This window comes from Pholcus phalangioides, unplaced genomic scaffold, assembly GCF_987345545.1.
Source record: "Pholcus phalangioides strain wild (caught in Gottingen) unplaced genomic scaffold, Ppha-v1.0 ptg000010l_1, whole genome shotgun sequence".
NCBI classification, from domain to species: domain Eukaryota; kingdom Metazoa; phylum Arthropoda; class Arachnida; order Araneae; family Pholcidae; genus Pholcus; species Pholcus phalangioides.
The window spans coordinates 6926633-6946661 of NW_028301603.1; the positions used below are offsets into that span (position 1 = coordinate 6926633).

Sequence of the window (20029 nt, forward strand, 5' to 3'; positions counted from 1 at the left end):
TTGTATGGACCTTCGTACGGAGCTTGAAAGGGTTTTCTCACAGCGTCCGTACGAATGAATGCGCTAGGACAGGTGTTTAACGCTGAAGAGACAAAAACATGCGATGTTGAATGCCTTGACGGCGGAGCTGGTCTAAGGTCGTTGAAATGGTCACGAAGATGTTGAATGAAATCGGAAGAAGATGGAGATAAGGTAGATGTATCTAGAAAATCCCCTGGCAGTCGGATGTTCGTGCCGTAAACCATTTCTTCTGGGGTTGAGTTGAACTCTTCCCGGAATGTGGACCTTAATCCCAGGAGGACAGTAGGTAACACTCGAGTCCACTGCTTGTGGCTGTGACATCTGATTGCTGTTTTCAAAGTTCGATGCCATCTTTCGATAAAGCCGTTGCATTTTGGATTGTAAGCGGTGGTGCGCCGTCTTTGGAATCCGATTATGTGTGACAGTTCTGTAAAGAGGTGGGATTCAAATTGGGAACCTTAGTCGGCAATAATGACACTAGGAACACCAAAACGAGCGATCCATCCGTAGTATATTGCTGCCGCCACTGTGTCGGCTCGGATATCTGGAACTGGTATTGCTTCAGGCCATCTCGTAAACCTGTCGATCTAGGTTACGCAATACTGATGTCCTTCTGAAGAGGGTAAGGGACCGATGATATCCAAATGTATTTCGTCGAAGCGCTTAGAAACTGGTAGATAATGTCCCACAGGTGCTCTGGTATGCTTGTGTATCTTGGACTTCTGACATGTCAGACAGGAGTTTGCCCATGTTTTGCAATCTTTTTTGATTGAAGGCCAAATAAATTTTTTGGCAATAGTTGTGGCAGTAGCTTGGATGACAGGATGTGAAAGTCCATGAACAGAGTTGAAAACAGTTTTTCGGAAGGACTCCGGAACATACGGTCTGCTTTGTCCAGTGGAAACATCACAGTAGATTTGTAAGTTGGAACCAAAAACTGGAAATTTTTGAAGTTTGAGACTTGTGTTTGAAGAAAGTATTTTGATCAGTTCATCGTCATGTTCCTGTGCTTTAGCCATTTCAGTGTAGTCAACAGTTTGAGGCATATGAATTTCGTCGAGTCTGGACAAGGTATCAGCTACCACATTGTCTTTACCCGAGATATGTTGTATGTCTGTTGTGAACTGAAATATGAAATCCAGATGGCGTATTTGACGAGGAGAAGCCTTTTCTGCTTTTTGCTGAGTAGCGAAAATTAGAGGACGGTGATCAGTGTAAAGTGTGAATTTTCTGCCTTCAAGGAAGTAACGGAAATGCTTTATTGTTGAATACGCAGCGAGAAGTTCTCGGTCGTACGTGCTGTAACGAGTCTGAGTTGGAGTCAATCGTTGAGAGAAGAAGCTTAGCGGTTGCCAATCATTCTTGACTTTTTGTTGAACAACTCCTCCAACAGCCATATCGGATGCGTCGACCATTACAGCAAGTTCCGAATCAGGGGACGGATGAGCGAGAATGGTGACATCAATGAGCTGTTGCTTGGTTGACTCAAATGCTGCAATAGCTTCTTCAGACCACTCGATCAGAGATTTGTCATTTTTCTTGCTGCCCTTGAGGTAGTCATTGAGAATAGCTTGAGTTTTCGCAGCACTGGGAATAAATCGCCGGTAAAAATTGATTATTCCGAGATATTTTCGTAGATCTTTTACAGTCTCTGGTCTCTTGTATTCTTGGATGACATTGATTCGTTCGGATGTTGGACGGATACCTTCAGCAGTGATGTGATGACCAAGATAGGTGATTTCAGGTTGAGCGAACGAGCATTTTTCGAGATTGATTACAAGACCAGCATCTTTGAGTCTCCCGAAAACTTGTCGTAAATGGATGTGATGCTCGTCTACATTTTTTGAAGCAATCAAGAGGTCATCAATGTATACGAAACAGAAGTCTAAGCCTCTGAGTACACAATGGAGAAAACGTTGGAAGGTCTGGGCCGCATTTCGTAGGCCGAATGTCATTCTGGTGAATTCGAATAAGCCGAATGGTGTAGTGATGGCAGTTTTTTCAATGTCCTCTGGTGCAACTGGTATGTGATGATATGCACGTACCAAGTCGATAGTGGAGAAGATCGTGCAAGTTTGATGAAAAGTCTTGCAGATTTGGAATCGGGTATCGATCCGGTTGAGTGATGGCGTTGAGACCTCTGTAATCACCACCTGGTCTCCAACCACCGGTCTTCTTTGGCACCAGGTGTAAAGGACTGGCCCATGAGCTCTGGGAGGGTCTGCATATTCCCTGTTGCAGCATATAGTCGAATTCCTTTTTGGCAATTTGCAACTTGTCTGGAGCCAAGCGACGTGTTTTGGCAACAACGGGCGGGCCTTTTGTAACAATGTGATGCTCGACACGATGGGGTACAGTTCTCAGAACGGGTGATTCATGAGTCAAACAGGAAAATTCAGCCAGTAGAATTCTGATGCGGTCGTCCCTGATGTCATGAGAAACAGTTGTCAATGCACAAGAAGGACCAGTGACGACTCTGCCTGATGAGCTAAGTGAAGTGACAGGATCGACGAGGCGTCGGCGTTTGATGTCTACGAGTAAGCCGAATTCCTTGAGGAAGTCCGCGCCGAGTATTGGCTTAGACACGTCTGCCACGATGAAAGTCCAGAGAAATCTTCGTCTTAAACCAAGATCGAGGTATAGACGTTCGGTGCCGAAAGTGAGAACTTTGGTAGAGTTTGCAGCATACAAGGAAAAATGTTTGTCTGGAAAGGGTCGCCGATTTGCATTTACCGGTATCACGGAAACGTCCGCTCCTGTGACGACCAAGAAATGCCTATTACAAGAGCGATCAAATAGAAAAAGACGACTGGAGACTTGGCTGGCATCACACGTCGTCATCAGTGATGCCCCGGGTCGTTTCCCTAATTAGATGAGCTGATATATGCACAGGGCTTTGTACATCTCCGGGCGTCATCTCCGTAGCGCCTATGATACCAGCAAATGTCCTTTCCGCAATTGGTCACATCTCTGCTACTGCTCCGTTGAAATCACGATCGACTGGTCGAGCGTTGTCGACCTCTAGCTCGTTTTAGTTCTTGTACATCATTAGTTAATTTTGCGATCTGAGATGAAAGAGAGGTGAGGCATATTTCATGCGATGACTGAGACGCGTCATTTCCTGGTTTCGCAATAGTCATAATATTCGGATTCGCGTAATCACAAGTTTCGAGAATTTTATCGGCCATGTCGGCTAATTTTGACAACGATTCCGAGCTCACCGACAAGATTGCTTGCGCATGCTGTGGCAAGAGCTTCAGCCATAGAGATTTGAGAATGTCGTCGCTTACCTTGTTAGCCGCGAGGTTTCTCATCTCCCTGAGCAGCTGTGATGGTCGACGATCGCCCAAATCTAAACCGGAGAGTAATTTTTTGATTTGGGTGCTCTCTGATTCGGACATTCTTGATGTGAGAGCCTCTTTCAGTGCAGCATATGGACGATCATTAGGCGGAGACATGACGATGTCACTGACCACGTTGAGGAGTCGTTGGTCCATGGCGCTGACCACGATGTTGTACTTAGTTTCTTCACTGGTCACTCTTGCCGTTTTGAACTGAGCTTCCAAGTGCACGAACCACAAAGCTGGCGTCTCACACCAGAAAGGGGGTGGCTTGATTGCCACGCTGTCTGTTTGCAGGCCTAGCGTGGTGGATCCATCAGTAGAATCGGTTGCCATGTCGGGCGGGTTCGAGTAAACAAGGGTCACCAATATATAGCTATGTGAGCTGGTTTTGAGACATAACTATATTATTCGAAGCAGTAGATTAAACAATAAAACAATTATTTATTTACAAATATAAACGAAGGTAAAATAATACGCGATTCGGACGAGAGCAGGGACATGTACAAAGATGCGACCGGTGAATATAAACAACAAAAGCTCTCTGGCCAGACGGCCTTGACATTGGATTTTTGTGGTGTTGCCACAAAAGCGAAAATAATGTTTTTGCAAGTGCTGGGAAGACACTACAGGCCAAACATGAGCATTTATCACTGGGATTGATTTGAACCTATGAAGGTTAGCCGGAAATGGACCATGGCCCGTTACGAACATTATCATCTCACGTGACCATTTATGGTTCCGAGGCATTACATGTCGCAGGATGCTATGAGTTGATCGACCGGGCTGTGTGTTGTCATCCCACCTCTGTTGCCATTTATTCATTAGATCCTTCCATAGGATTGTTTTGGTGTGTGATGCGGGAAGCAGCAGATCACCTGTAATGATTCTGCCTTCGGTAGCTTCCTTCGCCGTGGTATCCGCCAATTCATTACCCCATTGGCCTATATGTGCTTTTATCCAAGAGAGGCTTATTCTGGTGTGATTGCAGAGAAGCTTTCTTATTGTCCTAGCCATTTCATGACTAGACTGAGGATTAGAGACCGCCAGTATGCTGGAGCGACTGTTAGATCTAATCAGGGCAGCTTTTTGATGTAAAGAAGCATCTAAGACTGCGATGTAGATGGCGAAAAGCTCAGCCTGAAACACTGAGTTATCATCCTTTAGCTTGACCGCCCATCGGGCTATTACTTGTTTACCTCAACGCATGCAGCTCCAGTCCCTTTTTCCGACTTTGATCCATTCATGTAGTATATAAGTGTGGATGACTGAAGCAGCTCACCTTCGTTTTCTGGTACGCCAAAACGTATTTGGCTATTCCGCAGCCCGACTGACGGGTGGGATGACCAACCCTTTATTTTTCGTTCATATGCCTGAGGATCCAATGTATTTTCCGTCGTTGAGACTGTCTTGCGGAGCTGGAGTAAGCGAGCCGACTTAGCTAGAAACTCCATTCTTAGCCTCAACGGAGGGAGGCCCAAGATAGTCTGGAGAGCATTTGTCGGGGTTGTGCTATAAGCTCCTGAGGTGTACAACAGGTATCCTCTCTGAACTGAGTTCAGTCTGTTTGAAAGCTGTACCTGAGGCGATGCACACCAGATTGACGCACCGTAAGCCATTGTTCGCTCTGCCACCGTCAAATAGAGGATTCTGCGCATTTCTTGATTAATGCCCCACTTTGCTCCGGCCATAAGTCGCATCTTCCGCAGGGTAGCAGCAACTTTATCCTTCATTTTCTGGATATGGGACTCCCATTTGAGATCTTGGATAATGGATACTCCTAGACACTGCAATACCGTAGTTCTTTTTATTGTCTTTCCCATCATCCAAATCGATGGGGGGCGCTTCTTTGAGATCCAGAGAAATCTCGTTTTGCTCGCCGACAGGCAAAGGCTATGGGATAATAACCAATTTGTGATGGATTGGAGCGCCTTTTCCGCTAGCTCTGTAGTTCCTTTGATCGTCTGGTGAGACGCAATAACAAGTATATCATCGGCAAAAGCCTGGACACGGATATTGGCTGGCCACTGCATTTTCAACAGCTCGTCGAGAACTAGATTCCATAAAAGAGGACCCGAGCACGACACTTGTGGTGCTTCCTTTTGCAGATATTTAGTAGTCGATCCCGCGTCAGTCACAATCGCAGCTTGTCGATCAAAATCGCTTTGAGGGTCAGGAAAAGGGTGATCCTCATAGAAATCAGTGCTAGAATTGCCGATTTCAATGTAGAAATGCGGAAATTCGGTGGGTTTTTCTGTCACATCAATAATTTTAAAAATTGTATTCAATAATCGACTTTTTAAATATTGAGTTCGCTTAGAGATATACGAAGCCCAGAAAATTAGATATGAAGTAATTAGCTGGACCTACTTTCGAGTTGGATATCCATGCAATAACATTGATTTCAACTTTTTATTTATATTTTCTCGAGCATGAAAATCAATGTCTCCGTATTGTCTTTTAATATTGAACTGCAATAAATTAAAGCAATTAATATATAACTTGTTTAAAATTAATTATGGGCCCGTAAAAAGTACATCGAAAAAATTCCACAGCTTTAATTAAGCATTTTTTGAAGCAGAAAAAGGCAGAGATAGAAATACCTAGCACCCTTTAAAAAAAGGAAAAAAAATTATTTTTATACGTTTCTTTAAATCTAGATTTGTTTCTTTCATGAGTCGTGCAGGAAGTCGCCATATTGGTGAACTTAGACACGGTTTGCGTGTCCCTCAAAGAAAGAGGGGGATATCACGTGATCCATAAAGCCTCATTGAAGAAAACCCGGGCAGCGCCGGGTATTGTAGCTAGTAATAATAATAATCTTAAATATGTTAAAGTATGTATGTATGTTTGTTCTTTATACAAATCTACAATTTTAGACCGACCGCCACCAAATTTTGCATATATACCAAACAGGACCGGGATTGAATCATAGGTTACTTTAAAAGTTCATCAGAGCTGGGAAATAATGGTTAACGGGCCCCAACAATCACTTTTGGAATTTTTATTTTGGCTATCGGGGTTCCCTAACAATGTGTTTCAGGCATGCGTATGTTTCTTCACAATGGTTTGCCTCTTTTTTGATGCTGCCATTATTATGGGTAATTCTTTCATAATGGTTTGTCACTTTTTCAATCCTCCCAGAATTTGAAGAAAACCCGGGTATTACAGCTAGTAATAAATAATCAAAATAAATAAAATGAAATAAGAAACAAATTCGAAAGAAATAAATGAATTGAAACAGCCAGAAATAAATAAGTTTTTGAAGAAACAAAGTAAATTAATTGAAATAAAACAATGAATTACAATTAAACAAAAATGAAATAAAAATGATTAATAATAAAAAAAAAAGAATAAATAGAAATTAAATTTTAGAAAAAATTAAAAGATCCAAAATTGCCAAGAATGAGACTTGAATAATTTTTGAAAACTAGATGCTTTGAAAACACGATTTCTTACAAGAAAAAGAAAAAAACAAATACTGGAAATGCTTCATAGGCATAACCTTATAATACAATCGAATTCCGTTATAACGAACTCCGAGAGACCAGAGAAATCTCTTCATTAAAACGAAATTTCGTTATAAAGGAATTCCAAGTCTGCATTGTTCCTATGTAAACTTATCTGGGGGATTAGAAAAAGTATTCGTTAAAACGAGATTTTTGCAATAACCGGATTCGTTAAAACGGGATTCGACTGTATAAATTTACTTTATTATTATAATCAAAAATCAGTCTAAAAAAATCATCGTAATGAGGTGGATGATATCTGAGACACGCTTCACAATCTTCCAAATCCGATCACAAAATCTGAAATTTCGACTAGTAAGAAAAATATTCAAAATAACTTTATTTTATTAAAAAACAAAAAATAATTAAAAATTAAATAATTAAAATTAAAACCACTTTTGCTCCGTACAATTTTAATTGAACGTGCAGCGGAACGGTTCATTCGAAAATTAATGAAATCTTTTCAAGAATTATTTCAGGAATAATTCATAAAAATTATTTGAGGAAAAGAATAAAAAAAAGCGCTTAGGCAGGGAAAACTTCTTGAAAATAGAGAATATTAATTTTTTTTTTGTTTAATTACCAAAGTAATATGGAGAGCGAAGTTGTTATATGCTAATTAGTTATTTTTCCAAATTTTGTTTTCCAACCGAAAAACACGCGAGAGCTCATCAGAACAGCACAACAGCGTTTCCGTAATTGGTCTGGGGATGCTCTTATCATATCAACATGGCATGTTGTTCACTTCAACCGAGAAACTTCCGACATTAAAATGCAGGATAATATTTTATCCTGGGTGTGACCAGATACTAAAACATGAAAATATTTCTCACCATTGCTTTGAAGCTCTCGTTTTGTCCCATATTTTCAATGATATTTTGCTAGGAGGGGCAACTCAACATCAGTCGCATTTGAAAATTTTTCAGATGAATTGGCAATTTTACTTGAATTTAACTATATTTTTGGCTCTTATTGGCAATTTTACTTGCCTTCGAATGTTTTTTTTGCTGTAAACTTTACTTGCATTCGACAATTACTTTTCCTATAGTTGACAATTTTACGTGTATTTAACAAAATGTTTGGCTGCAATTTGCAACTTTACTTGCATTCGGCTATTTTCATGAAGACAATTTATTCAGCATAGTTATTTATCGCATTGTGTGTGTTTAGACTGTTCAACAAGAACACTTTTCGCGGGCAGATGGAACCCCTTTGTGGACCGCATTTGGCCCGTTGGCCAGACTTTGTACAACCCTGCCTTATATCAAACATACAAAATCGGTATCTCGTTCGAAGTGACGTGTAGTCTTGATAAAGGAACGTCGCCGGCGATTGGTTATAGCATTAATACTGACGTCACACTTCGCTCAACGATGGCGGATGAGCCAGCCTAGGGGATTCAAGAAGCCCTTCTCAACACCAGGGACGCACAATTTTATAACATTATTACTCCCCGGGACAGATGAGCCTTCCTATCACTTGCGGGTCAAAAACAGGTATGGATATTTGGGGGGGGGGATGTAACCCGCAACTTTGGCTTGCCGATGGCAAAACTCGTAATTTTGGCAATCCGAACTTTACTATAATAATGTCCCGTTTTCCCCGTATTTCAATTACGTTTAAATTTATTATTCCTGAAATCAAGGATTAGGATATTTACAGGAATTTATATTTCATATTAAGATAATTTTATTCCTAATCATGACTTATTATTTATGTGACTAATATTTTTTCGTAAACAACAGTATAGCTCACTGTGATTTGCAGTAGCGCTCAATTTTGCCACAGTTAGCGATTTTTCAACGACAAATGACAAGTTTCCTTACCTACTTTTTTTTTTGCCATAATTGGCGTTGTCCAGTATTTTTTCGTAAATATGTTGATTTTTTTGTTCGAGGACATAGTCCAGTTCAGCCCAGGTATATACAATGCATGTATGTTCGTCACAACAAACCCCTCGTTCCCCGGAAAACGGATGTTATAAATGGGAGGTCGTTGCACTGAATTAAAAAAAAAAAAAACTTCCCCCGAGGTAATTCGAGAATTTAGACAGAATAATAACTTATATAATTCATTTTGTCTTAATGTAAGAAGCTGCAGTGAAAATGTATCAAGAAATAACGATAGAATTGTAATAATTGCACGCACACATCTATGTATAGAATTCTGTAATATCAAGGGTCCAGGTCAAACACAATTTTGGCAAACAACAATACGGATTTTTTACATTTTTGAAAAAAAATTGGGTGGGCAGAGCTGATTTCGAACATTATATTGGATTAAACGTTATTTGTCGGTCGTAGTATTTGACGAAATATAACATGGAAGTACGAGGCCGTAGCGAGAGCCCTACCCCCGAAATTTTAAAAAATGGTTGATATAAATGGAATAAACTTTGCATATCTTGTTATTGGTTTACTACTTTGTCCTCCTCCTAACCAGATCATGGCCCACCGCTCTGTATCAATGAATAGATAGATATAAGCTGGTTGTCGAAGAAGACCTGGGCCACGCTTGAAATCACTTTGCTGTCCTCCACGAAATGTCAATTGTTTCCCTCCGATACAAATTTCTTGCTCATCCCTGAGCAAATACGTAGGACGACGTTCATCCTCAGTTCTTGTAAGATATGTAGATTTTTTTTTTTGCAATAAGTATGTTTCACAAATACAGCCGACGCTCATTATAACGGTGTATCACTATATTTTTCATTTCATCATAGAGCAAGCAAAATGCATCAGTCTACGTGTATTCATACAATTTATCGGAATACCTTTGTCGGCCGTGATACACTTCTGATTTACTCAAACCATCTAGCAATTCACCGCTATTGTAATAATTTGAGTCTCTTCTTTAAAGAGCATTCAGAGAGTATAAAAGTGGACGAGGTGACCTATCATTGTTTACTGATAAAAGAAGACTGTTGAAGAAAGCGATAAGGGATAGTAAAAAGCAAGTTGAATCTAGGTTGGCAGATAACATTGGCTCTGACCCAAAATCATTTTTTCGATACGTCAATAATGGATGTAAGGGGACAGTTGGCCCCCTCTCGATAGGAGGCTCAAAAGTAGAGAGCAATGTAGGCATGTGTAGTGCTTTCAATGACTTTTTCGCGTCGGTTTTTAATGGAGATAATGATATTCGATATACGGGTGTTGCATGGGGTAATAAAACGCTCAACGATATTCAAGTGGAAGACGTGGAGGTCCTAAATCTTCTAAGAAATGTATGTGCAAGCAAAGCACCAGGACCAGATGATATCTATCCCAGGGTTCTCAGGGAAGGTGCTAATGAATTGTTGGGGCCAGTCGCACAGATATACAGGAGTAGTGTTGCTGAGGGTATCGTCCCGAGAGATTGGAAACTGGCTAACGTTGTTCCGATATTTAAGAAGGGTAGTAGAGAAGTGGTGTCTAATTATCGTCCAGTGAGTTTGACGAGCTCCCTCTCGAAAATTTTGGAAATTATCATCAAAAGGCAGTTTGTGAAGTGGATAGACGAGAATAATGTATTGTCGGATAATCAGCATGGGTTCAGGAAGGGGAAGTCATGTGTAACTAACCTCCTTTGCTTCTATGATTACGTGACTAAGGCTTTGGGTAAGAGCAAAAATGTCGACGTTGTTTACCTTGATTTCCAGAAGGCCTTCGATCGGGTCCAACATGGCAAACTCTTGAAGCGTTTACACGAGATTGGAATAGGGGGCAACTTGCTGAATTGGATAGAATCGTGGTTAAGAGATAGGTCGCAACGAGTTATGGTGAACGGGGAATTCTCTGGTTGGACAGACGTCACAAGTGGAGTTCCTCAGGGAAGTGTCCTTGGCCCCATACTTTTTTCACTTTTTATCGATAAACTCGATCAGGGTATCGATGGAATTACTAGCAAATTCGCAGATGATGTGAAGCTAATGGGGGTAATCGGGAATGAAAGCGATAGGGAGTTGCTCCAGACCAACTTAAACAAGATTGCAGCATGGGCAAATGAATGGAGCATGACGTTTAGCGTAGATAAGTGCATGGTCGCTCATTTTGGTTCGAACAACCCACGGTTCTCTTACGAGTTGAATGGTGTCACTATCCCGGATGCAACTAGAGTCACCGATTTGGGAATTCTCATTGACGAGCGACTTAAGTTTTCTGAACATTGTTCAGCGGTTGTCAAAAAATCGAATAGAATGCTTGGTCTCATTTTCAAAAAGGTCTCTTCGCGTTCTCCTAAAGTCATTCTTCCTCTTTTTCGAGGCTTAGTTCGTCCTGGACTGGAGTATGCTGTAAGGTTTTGGAGACCATACCTACAGAGGGACATAGACTTGGTTGAAGGGGTGCAGAGAAGAGCTACGCGTGTCCTTATTGGCACACAGGGCTTGAGTTATGAAGAAAGACTTCATTTTTTGAATATGTTTACATTGGATGAACGCAGGTGTCGAGGAGATATGATCGAAGTGTTCAAAATTTTCAATGGGATGGATAGGATGGACCATGAACTTTTAGTACACCGCCAATCGACTGCTTTTACAAGGGGACACCAGTATCGATTGGTGAGGGACAATGCAAGGTTATGGTGTCGCAGGGAATTTTTCTCCAATAGGGTTGTCAATAAATGGAATAGCTTACCCCCGGAGGTAGTAAATTGTAACACAATTGACACGTTTAAAAAGAAATACGATAAACATGTTGGGGGTAAATCGAGAAGCTATCCATTCTTAGAATAAGACAACCATAAGTAATCTTTATGGGCATCGTATAATATTTTATCATGTGTATATATTGTTTGTAATTTGTGTTAATTGCATTTTTAATTGGGTTGCTGTATTTTTGAAACATATGACAACCATATTTTTATGGGCATCTTTTTATCAGCCACCTCGTTGGGCATTTTGCCTGTTGTGGCGTTGTATTTGTATTTGTATTTGTATTTAAAGACAGTCTTGAGAAGGTGATATTACGTAAGTGATCTTGAATGGTGGATCGAGGATACTCGCTGAGTTTAGTTAGGCTCAGTTGATAGTCTCTTCATCATATCTATGCCAATTCGAAAACATTAGTGCGCTTAGCAAATGACTCTCTTTAACAAGTTATAGAAAATACTTTAAATTCTCCGATGCCCATTTACGGCTAGAAAAATACAAAGGATCCAGCAAAATCAAGTTGGATTGTGAGGAAGGACAATGCCTCTACCAGGTGTAATATTATCATATGCTATGCACACAAAATAAAGAAAGTGAAGATATACAATGATCAAGGGGGATAATATTGAAAAAATTCTGAAAATGAGGTACCGATCAGGAAAAAAATAACTATACATATGTATAAACATACTAAGTTATTATTATGGTGAATATTTACATGTGGAACACTGGCGTTACGTTAATATGGTGAATGTTTACATGTGAAACACTGGCGTTACGTTAATATGGTGAATGTTTACATGTGAAACACTGGCGTTATGTTAATATGGTGAACATCATGAAATGGTATGAATGAATCATTAGGGATCATTCAAGTATTACGTCAGCATCGAGGGGGTGGGGGAGGGGGGTTTCGGATTTGCTGACAAGGGGGGGAGAGGGGTTTGAAGTTTGCTTACGTCATCAATCACCCTTTTTGAAGATATCAAATATTCTAAGCTGCTGACGAAATTTTGCTGACAAGGGAAGGGGGGGGGGGGCAAAAATGGCTAAAAACCTGCTTACGTAATACTTGAATGGCCCCCTACGAAAGCGAAGAAACAACAGTAGGTTTTAGTAAAACGATAAGTATATTTGTATTTAAAGTCCGAAATATATAATTTTAAATCATGTCGATTGTTATATTCACGTGAAGAAATTACATTCAATAAATTTAGTGTTTTTCTTAGAAATCAAGTATCAAAAGGCTAAGTATTGACCCCACTATCAATATTAAAAAATTTATAACGTTATTGGTGTAGTATCATGAAACGCGCGCCGGTAGATGACACGCATAAATTTGTCGTCAGGAGGAAACTAATTTATAGATCAAACTCAATTTTAAATCAAACTCATTGGGAAAAAGATCCTGTGATTAAGTAATAGTGAGCACTGCTATTTTAAACAGCATGTAGGAACTCGTCTTTAGCCCTTCGGAGCTGTGTGAATTTTTCTTTGTAAACTGTAGGTTTTATAAATCGAGTGGACGTTCGTTATAACGACTACAATCGCTTTATGGAAAACTAACGGTATGTTGGGAGTTCGTTACATCGAAAGTTAGAAATAAATTAACTTCAAAAAAGAATTTCATTCTTGTAAAACGGAAGAAAAAGTTATAGTTTTTATTTTGTTATAATGCAACAGAAATGCAAATGAAAATATCAGACTACATTCATGAATTTTTTTTGGGATACCGTCCGTGGGCCGGAGAAATCTCCTGGCAATTTACGGCTCCTGGCAATTTTTTTCCCGAGGTATTGAAAACAACGTTAGTAACAAGAGGCCAAGTATTGACCTCGCTATAAAGATTCAAAAATGCAAAACATTAGCGGCGTAGTTTTATAAAAAAAAAACCCCGGTAGATGATGCATAATTCCTTCCAAAAAACAGGAGGATTATTAATAGATCAAGTTCATTTTCAATTTGTGCTCACAGGAAAAAATAATGTGATTAGGTGTTAATGTATACCTAACATGAACCAAGAGAACCATTAATGTAAAGAAACCCAATCGTTTTACGGAAAACGGACGTTATGTTGGGAGGTCGTCACTGTTTAACCCTTTAGAAGACAAGCATTGAAATATCCAGAGAAAAAAAAAATTTCGATGGGTTATGATAAACACATAAGGTACCTTGAATGCTATTGTATGACAACAAATATTTTCAATATTTAAGAGAATACGGGATGTTGTACTTCAGGTACACAGTATATGATTTACATAAATTTTAATAGTGCAAAAATGACATCTTTTGTTTGCCTACTTACTTTCTATCATTCTTGAAGAATTACTGCACAGCTATATGTGTCCTCCACACATATTTCCCTCCAAAATGCAAGAAAATCGTTCTTGCTTACCTTGTCAACACACAGAAGACATATTTACCTTTGAACCATTTTTCTGCTAATTATAGTAACTCCTACGCATTCGATGTTTTACTTGTCAGCTGTTTTCGAAGTTGCTATAATTGGAAACGCCTAACTTTTTATCTTTTGCTCCCAACACAAGATGGAGTTGATGTCTACTTTCGCTTTTCTTTTCTTGTGTATTTCTTATTATTATTATGTCTCTCTCCCTCTCGAAGGGGAGAAATGTGTTGTGTAATAGTGATAGTGTATGTAACAACCCTCCAGTGGGAGGTTGTCTTATGTTAGTCCCCTGCGTGTTATTGCGCGCATTATTGAATCACCCTTCTCACAGAATTAAAATTTGTTGAGTTTAAAAACACAGGTGTGTGTTTGAGTTCATGGTAGTGACCATGGTTTTTGGTCCGTCATCGCAGGAGCACCAGTGAACCTATAGATTGATATTTGATTAGTGAATCGAGCATCAGTGAACCTATAGATTGATAGTTGATTAGTGAATCAGCTCAACTTTGGATACTCAACTTTTCTACACAAGAAACTGTAAGTAGAATTTCACCAAATTCATATTTCGATTCGCACGATGGCGAATTTAACTGTGTTGAGTCGACGTAAGGGCAACGTCAAGGCCCAAATCACCAGACTTGATAAATTCTTGTTAGATAATGAAAGTGCTAGTGAGGCAGTAATTAAATGCAGAAAGGAAACATTAAACACGACAAAAAACAATTTTGAAGAGTTGAAATTGAAATATTATGAAGTGTTAAAAGATGATGAATTCGAAGTTCTAAATTTAGAGCTCTGTGAAATTGAAGAAAAATTAGAGGACATTGAAATCCGTTTGAATTTGTTGAGTTTCGTTCCCAGTAAAATCGAAACTAATGCCTCTAAGCAAAACGTAAAACTGCCAGAAATTCCCCTGCCACAATTTAGTGGTAAATATGAAGAGTGGACCTTGTTCAAAAATCAATTCAATTCTCTGATCACCGAAAATATTAACCTTTCCGATGTACAAAAACTGTATTATTTACAAGCTGCCTTGAAAGGTGAAGCTAGACAAGTCCAAAGCATTGAAGACACCTTCGATTCGTTATTCTCTGCACTAGAGAAACGGTTTGAAAACAAACGTTTGATTGTTGATACGCATATCAATGCATTAATTTCAATCCCTAAAATCACCCAAGAGTCGGCTAAAGATTTGAGAGCCTTGCTAGACAACGTTCTAAAGCACCTGAGAGCATTAAACATTGCAAATCTTAAAACAGATGCTCTGAGTGAAGTAATATTATCCAATTTAATTCTCAGAAAATTGGACAGAGAAACAAGAAAACAATTCGAAATGACCCTAGAATCTACAGAAATTCCTAGATGGGACAGTTTGATTTCATTTTTGGAAAGCAGATGTCAGTTTTTGGAAGGTGTCACGCGAACCATTCCCGTTCGTGAGCCTCACAATTCAGCTATAAATAAATCGAGGACGTTTGCTGTAAAATCCTCTAACTTCGGGAAATCATGCCCTGTATGCAAAATAGAACACTCCATCTGTAATTGTTTGGAATTTCATAAGCTAAGCATAAATGAGAGGCAAAATATAGTGAAAAAGAAACACCTGTGTTTCAATTGTTTAAATGACTCCCATACAGTAAATGAATGTATGTCCAAGGGCTGTAACATATGTGGTTACAAACATCACACCCTCCTTCACAGAGTTAAAAGAAATGACTCGTTAGAAGACAAAACAAAAAAAGAAGGAAAATCGTCCTCGCAAGCATCAAACGTACTCCCGCTTGCTGATAAACAATCCGATGAGATGGGGGAAGTCAGTCACACATCGACCCTCATAAACAGCACTCCTCGACAAGTGACGAATAACTACGTTCTTCTGGCTACAGCGGTGGTATACGTGAGGGATTCACGAGGTTGTTTCCAACCATGTAGAGCGCTGTTGGATAGTGCATCGCAGTCAAGCTTTGTCACTACCGAATGCGCAAAGAGACTTGGGCTGAAAAGAAATAAAACTTTCGTCTCTGTGTCTGGGTTGAGCGGCTTACCAGTAAACATAAACCAGAAACTGCATGTGGTAATTTCATCTTCAGATGACAAGTTTAGGCGCTCGTTGGAGTTGCTAATAGTTCCGAAAGTGATGGGTTTCAGTCCTTCCAGATATATCAACAAATCTGAAGTTTCCCCTCCAGAGAATATACGGCTAGCAGATCCCGACTTTAATGTTCCGAATAGAATCGACATTTTATTGGGTGCCGAAATATTCTTTGAGATTTTATGCGAACATCGGATTACCACATCTAAAATATCGTTGCAAGAAACTGTTTTTGGTTGGATAGTTTGCGGTGCGGTGCAAAACCAAACCGAAAGTAATGTGCGATATTGTCACTTATCAAATGAATTAGAACATTTAGATAACACCTTGAAAAGATTCTGGGACTTAGAATCCGTAAACGAAAACAAGCTTATTGAAAGTACTGAGGCATTTCTTTGTGAAAAGCATTTTTGTGAGACTCATTCCAGAAATGAGGCAGGTAGATATGTAGTGCAACTACCTCTTAAATCAGATCAAACACAATTGGGAGATTCTTTGGCCATGGCTAGTAGAAGATTGAACGCAACGTGCAAACGACTAGACAAGGATGAAGATATGAAAAAGCTTTACGTGTCCTTCATGAAGGAGTATGAGGATTTGGGACACATGGAAGAACTCACCTCTGTTGCAGTTGATCACACCACCTACTATATGCCACATCAGGGCGTTCACCGACCTGATAGTGCGAGTACAAAACTTCGCGTTGTCTTTGATGCATCAGCCGTCTCTTCTTCAGGGGTGTCTCTTAACAATTTGCTCATGAATGGTGGAACCATTCAACAGGATTTATTCTCAATTATGATGAGATTTTGTCAACATAGATATGCTTTCACCGCCGACATTGTCAAAATGTATCGGCAAATTCTGGTTGAATCCAGCCATTGTGATTTGCAGAGAATCGTGTGGAAAGAAAATCTGAACGATCCTGTTAAGGTGTTTAGATTATTGACTGTCACCTACGGTACAACTTGTGCTCCGTATTTAGCTACACGTGTGCTGAAACAATTTGCGCTAGACGAACAATCTCGATTTCCTTATGCGTCCAAGATTGCACTCTCGGACTTTTATGTGGATGACATCTTGTTTGGTGCACATGAGCTACATGACGCTCTAGAGCTTCAGCGTCAATTGATACAGATGCTCCAAACTTGTGGAATGACACTTCACAAGTGGTGTTCCAATTCGACACTGCTAAACGCAGTCAACCATGGCGAGAATGGATACAGTTTTGATGCCAAGGACAATGTCACTGTGAAAACGTTGGGCTTGGCTTGGAATCCCCAAAAGGACTATTTCACGTTCAAGGTAAGCTCAAACCTATTTTCCGATTACACCAAACGCACCGTTCTCTCGGATATAGCGAGACTGTTTGACCCATTGGGATTGCTAGGGCCTATCATAGTTAAGGCAAAAATATTCATGCAGCGTTTGTGGCTGTTGAAATTGGACTGGAATAATACGCTTCCAAAAAAGGAAGCAACCGAATGGTGCAAGTTTATTACTGCCCTGCATGTTGTTAATGATGTATGCATTGATCGTTATTACTTATCTGGTGAAGGTCACTCAATTGAAATACATGGATTCGCCGATGCTTCTTCTGAGGCTTATGGCGCAGCAGTTTACGTGCGGTGTCTTTCTGAAAATGTGTACAGCGTTAAGCTTTTGTGTAGTAAGTCAAGAGTGGCTCCACTCAAGGTGACTACTATACCTCGTTTAGAATTGTGTGCAGCAGTGTTGCTGTCCAAGTTGATCAGTAAGGTCGTAGAATCTCTAAGATTAGACCTTAAGAAAATTATTTTGTGGTCAGATTCAAAAATTGTTCTGGCATGGATCAACACCTCACCTCATTTGTTGAAAACTTTTGTAGCCAATAGAGTGGCAGTTATTCAGGAAATAACTAGTGGGTATAAGTGGTACCACGTTAGATCCGAAGACAATCCAGCAGATCTGGTGTCACGTGGCTTGTCTCCTGACAAATTAATTCACAATGAATTGTGGTGGAGCGGTCCTGATTATTTGAGATCAGAACTTAGTTTTGATTTAGATCCACCTACGTTGGCAGCAGAGGATGAGACATTTGCGAGTGAATTCAAGAAATCCGTTGAACATTCATTGGTAGCAAGTGTTGATGATGTTATAACACCCATAATAACGAAAGCCAGCAGATACACAGCCATCATTAAAATAGTTGCTTACGTGCTTAGATTTTGTTCTAATGCCAGATCTAAGACAGATAAAAAATCAGGTCCACTCACTGCCCAAGAACTTGACGTGGCAAGAATAAAAATAATCCAGATAGTTCAAAGGAAATTCAGTGAGGAATTGAGGAACTTGAAGCAAGGGGCTCAAGTCTTCACTAAAAGCAAATTGAAAAATCTCAATCCCTTCATCGATCAGAAAGGATTGCTTCGCGTTGGTGGTCGCATAAATGAAGCAGACATTTCGTACAATCAAAAACACCAGATAATTCTACCAGCCAAACACCGACTAACGAGACTGATTTTCGATTACTATCACCGTAAACACCTGCATGTAGGTTCTCAAACCTTACTGCATCTCGTTCGCCAAACTTTTTGGGTTGTTGGTGCAAGAAACCTTGCAAGAAAAATAGTTCATGAGTGTGTAACATGCTTCCGTGCACAACCGACCACTCTTGAGCAAATAATGGGCAACTTGCCTAAGGAAAGAGTAAACAGAACTTTTCCATTCAACGTTTGTGGAGTAGATTTTTGTGGCCCATTCTACGTAAAATTCAAGGGTCAGAGAAGGGGCCAATTGCATAAAATATATGTTGCTTTATTCGTGTGTTTTGTGACTAAAGCAATCCACCTAGAATTCGTATCAGATTTGACAGCAGACGCATTTATTGCATGTCTAAAGAGGTTTTTTGCTAGACGTGGGAAATGCTCATCAATATTCAGTGACAATGGCACTAATTTCGTCGGTGCCAACACAGAGTTGAAACGTCTTCATCAGATGGTTGTGAAACCTGATGAATCTGTGGCTAATTTTTTCGCCTTCGAGGAAATCACATGGAATTTCCTACCTCCAAGAGCTCCAAATTTTGGAGGCTTGTGGGAAACTGGTGTCAAGTCCTTCAAGCACCATTTCAAAAGAACTGTTGGGTCTTCTAAATTCACGTTGGAAGAGTTCCAGACTGTTATGACCCAAATTGAAGGAATTTTGAACTCCAGACCACTTACACCTCTATCGCCAGACATCAATGACGCTCACTTTTTGATTGGACGATCGCTTAACACCGTTGTTGAGCCTGACCTGTGCCACCTTGGTGATAACCGACTATCTCGATGGCAGCTCACAACACGATTCGTTCAGACCATCTGGAAGCGTTGGCAGATGGACTAACTAAGTTCGCTCCAGCAACGAAATAAGTGGCACTTCTCAAAATCTAATGTGCAACCAGGTGCCATGGTGATTGTCAAGGAAGATAACGTTCCGCCGTGTAACTGGTTACTTGGAAGAATTGAAGAAATAATTCCAGGTCCAGATCACAAGGTTCGCGTTGTGACTGTTCGAACTAAAAATGGACTAATCAAACGATCCATAGCAAAAATTTGTTTGCTCCCGCTTCAAGAGAAATGAAGTGACTTGGTCTTCGTGTAATTTTTTATCTAGTGTTTGTGTTTATCATATTTAATCGGATATATCTTGGTATTTTCATTTTTGCATTTTAGCTGCATAATTTCATTGCATATGATAATGATGTTTTTTTTAAGCTTTTCAGAATGGATATTAATTTGAATTGACTGTACATATGTTTGTTGCATTTTTGAATCAATTGCAACGCGTGTTTGATTACAGCAGTTATGTGTTTAGATTTGTTTCAGTTCATTTTGATGCCTAAGATAGGATATGCCTACACAAGTAAGATGCATTTATCTTGCAAATGTATTATTACCATTATAGTTATATGCTCATGATTCTTCATAATTATTTTTTCAATATGTATTGTGTGCAAGTTTTGATTTCAAGCATTTTTTAATTTCTTTTGTATTATGTTAAATTGAT

The 20029-nt window shown here is 39.7% G+C and overlaps 1 protein-coding gene across 1 annotated transcript; it reads left to right on the top strand.

Moving 5' to 3' along the window:
* The first annotated feature begins 15712 nt into the window (after nucleotides 1–15712).
* Nucleotides 15713–19366, top strand: LOC149080819 (uncharacterized). The gene has a single exon (XM_089237384.1). It carries the CDS (start codon nucleotides 15713–15715, stop codon nucleotides 19364–19366), a length of 3654 nt encoding a protein of 1217 aa, XP_089093510.1.
* The last annotated feature ends 663 nt before the right edge of the window (nucleotides 19367–20029 follow it).

What these genes read in the sequence shown, in the direction of transcription:
- LOC149080819 (XM_089237384.1), top strand. Translation starts at nt 15,713, where the DNA reads ATGGGGGAAGTCAGTCACACATCGACCCTCATAAACAGCACTCCTCGA.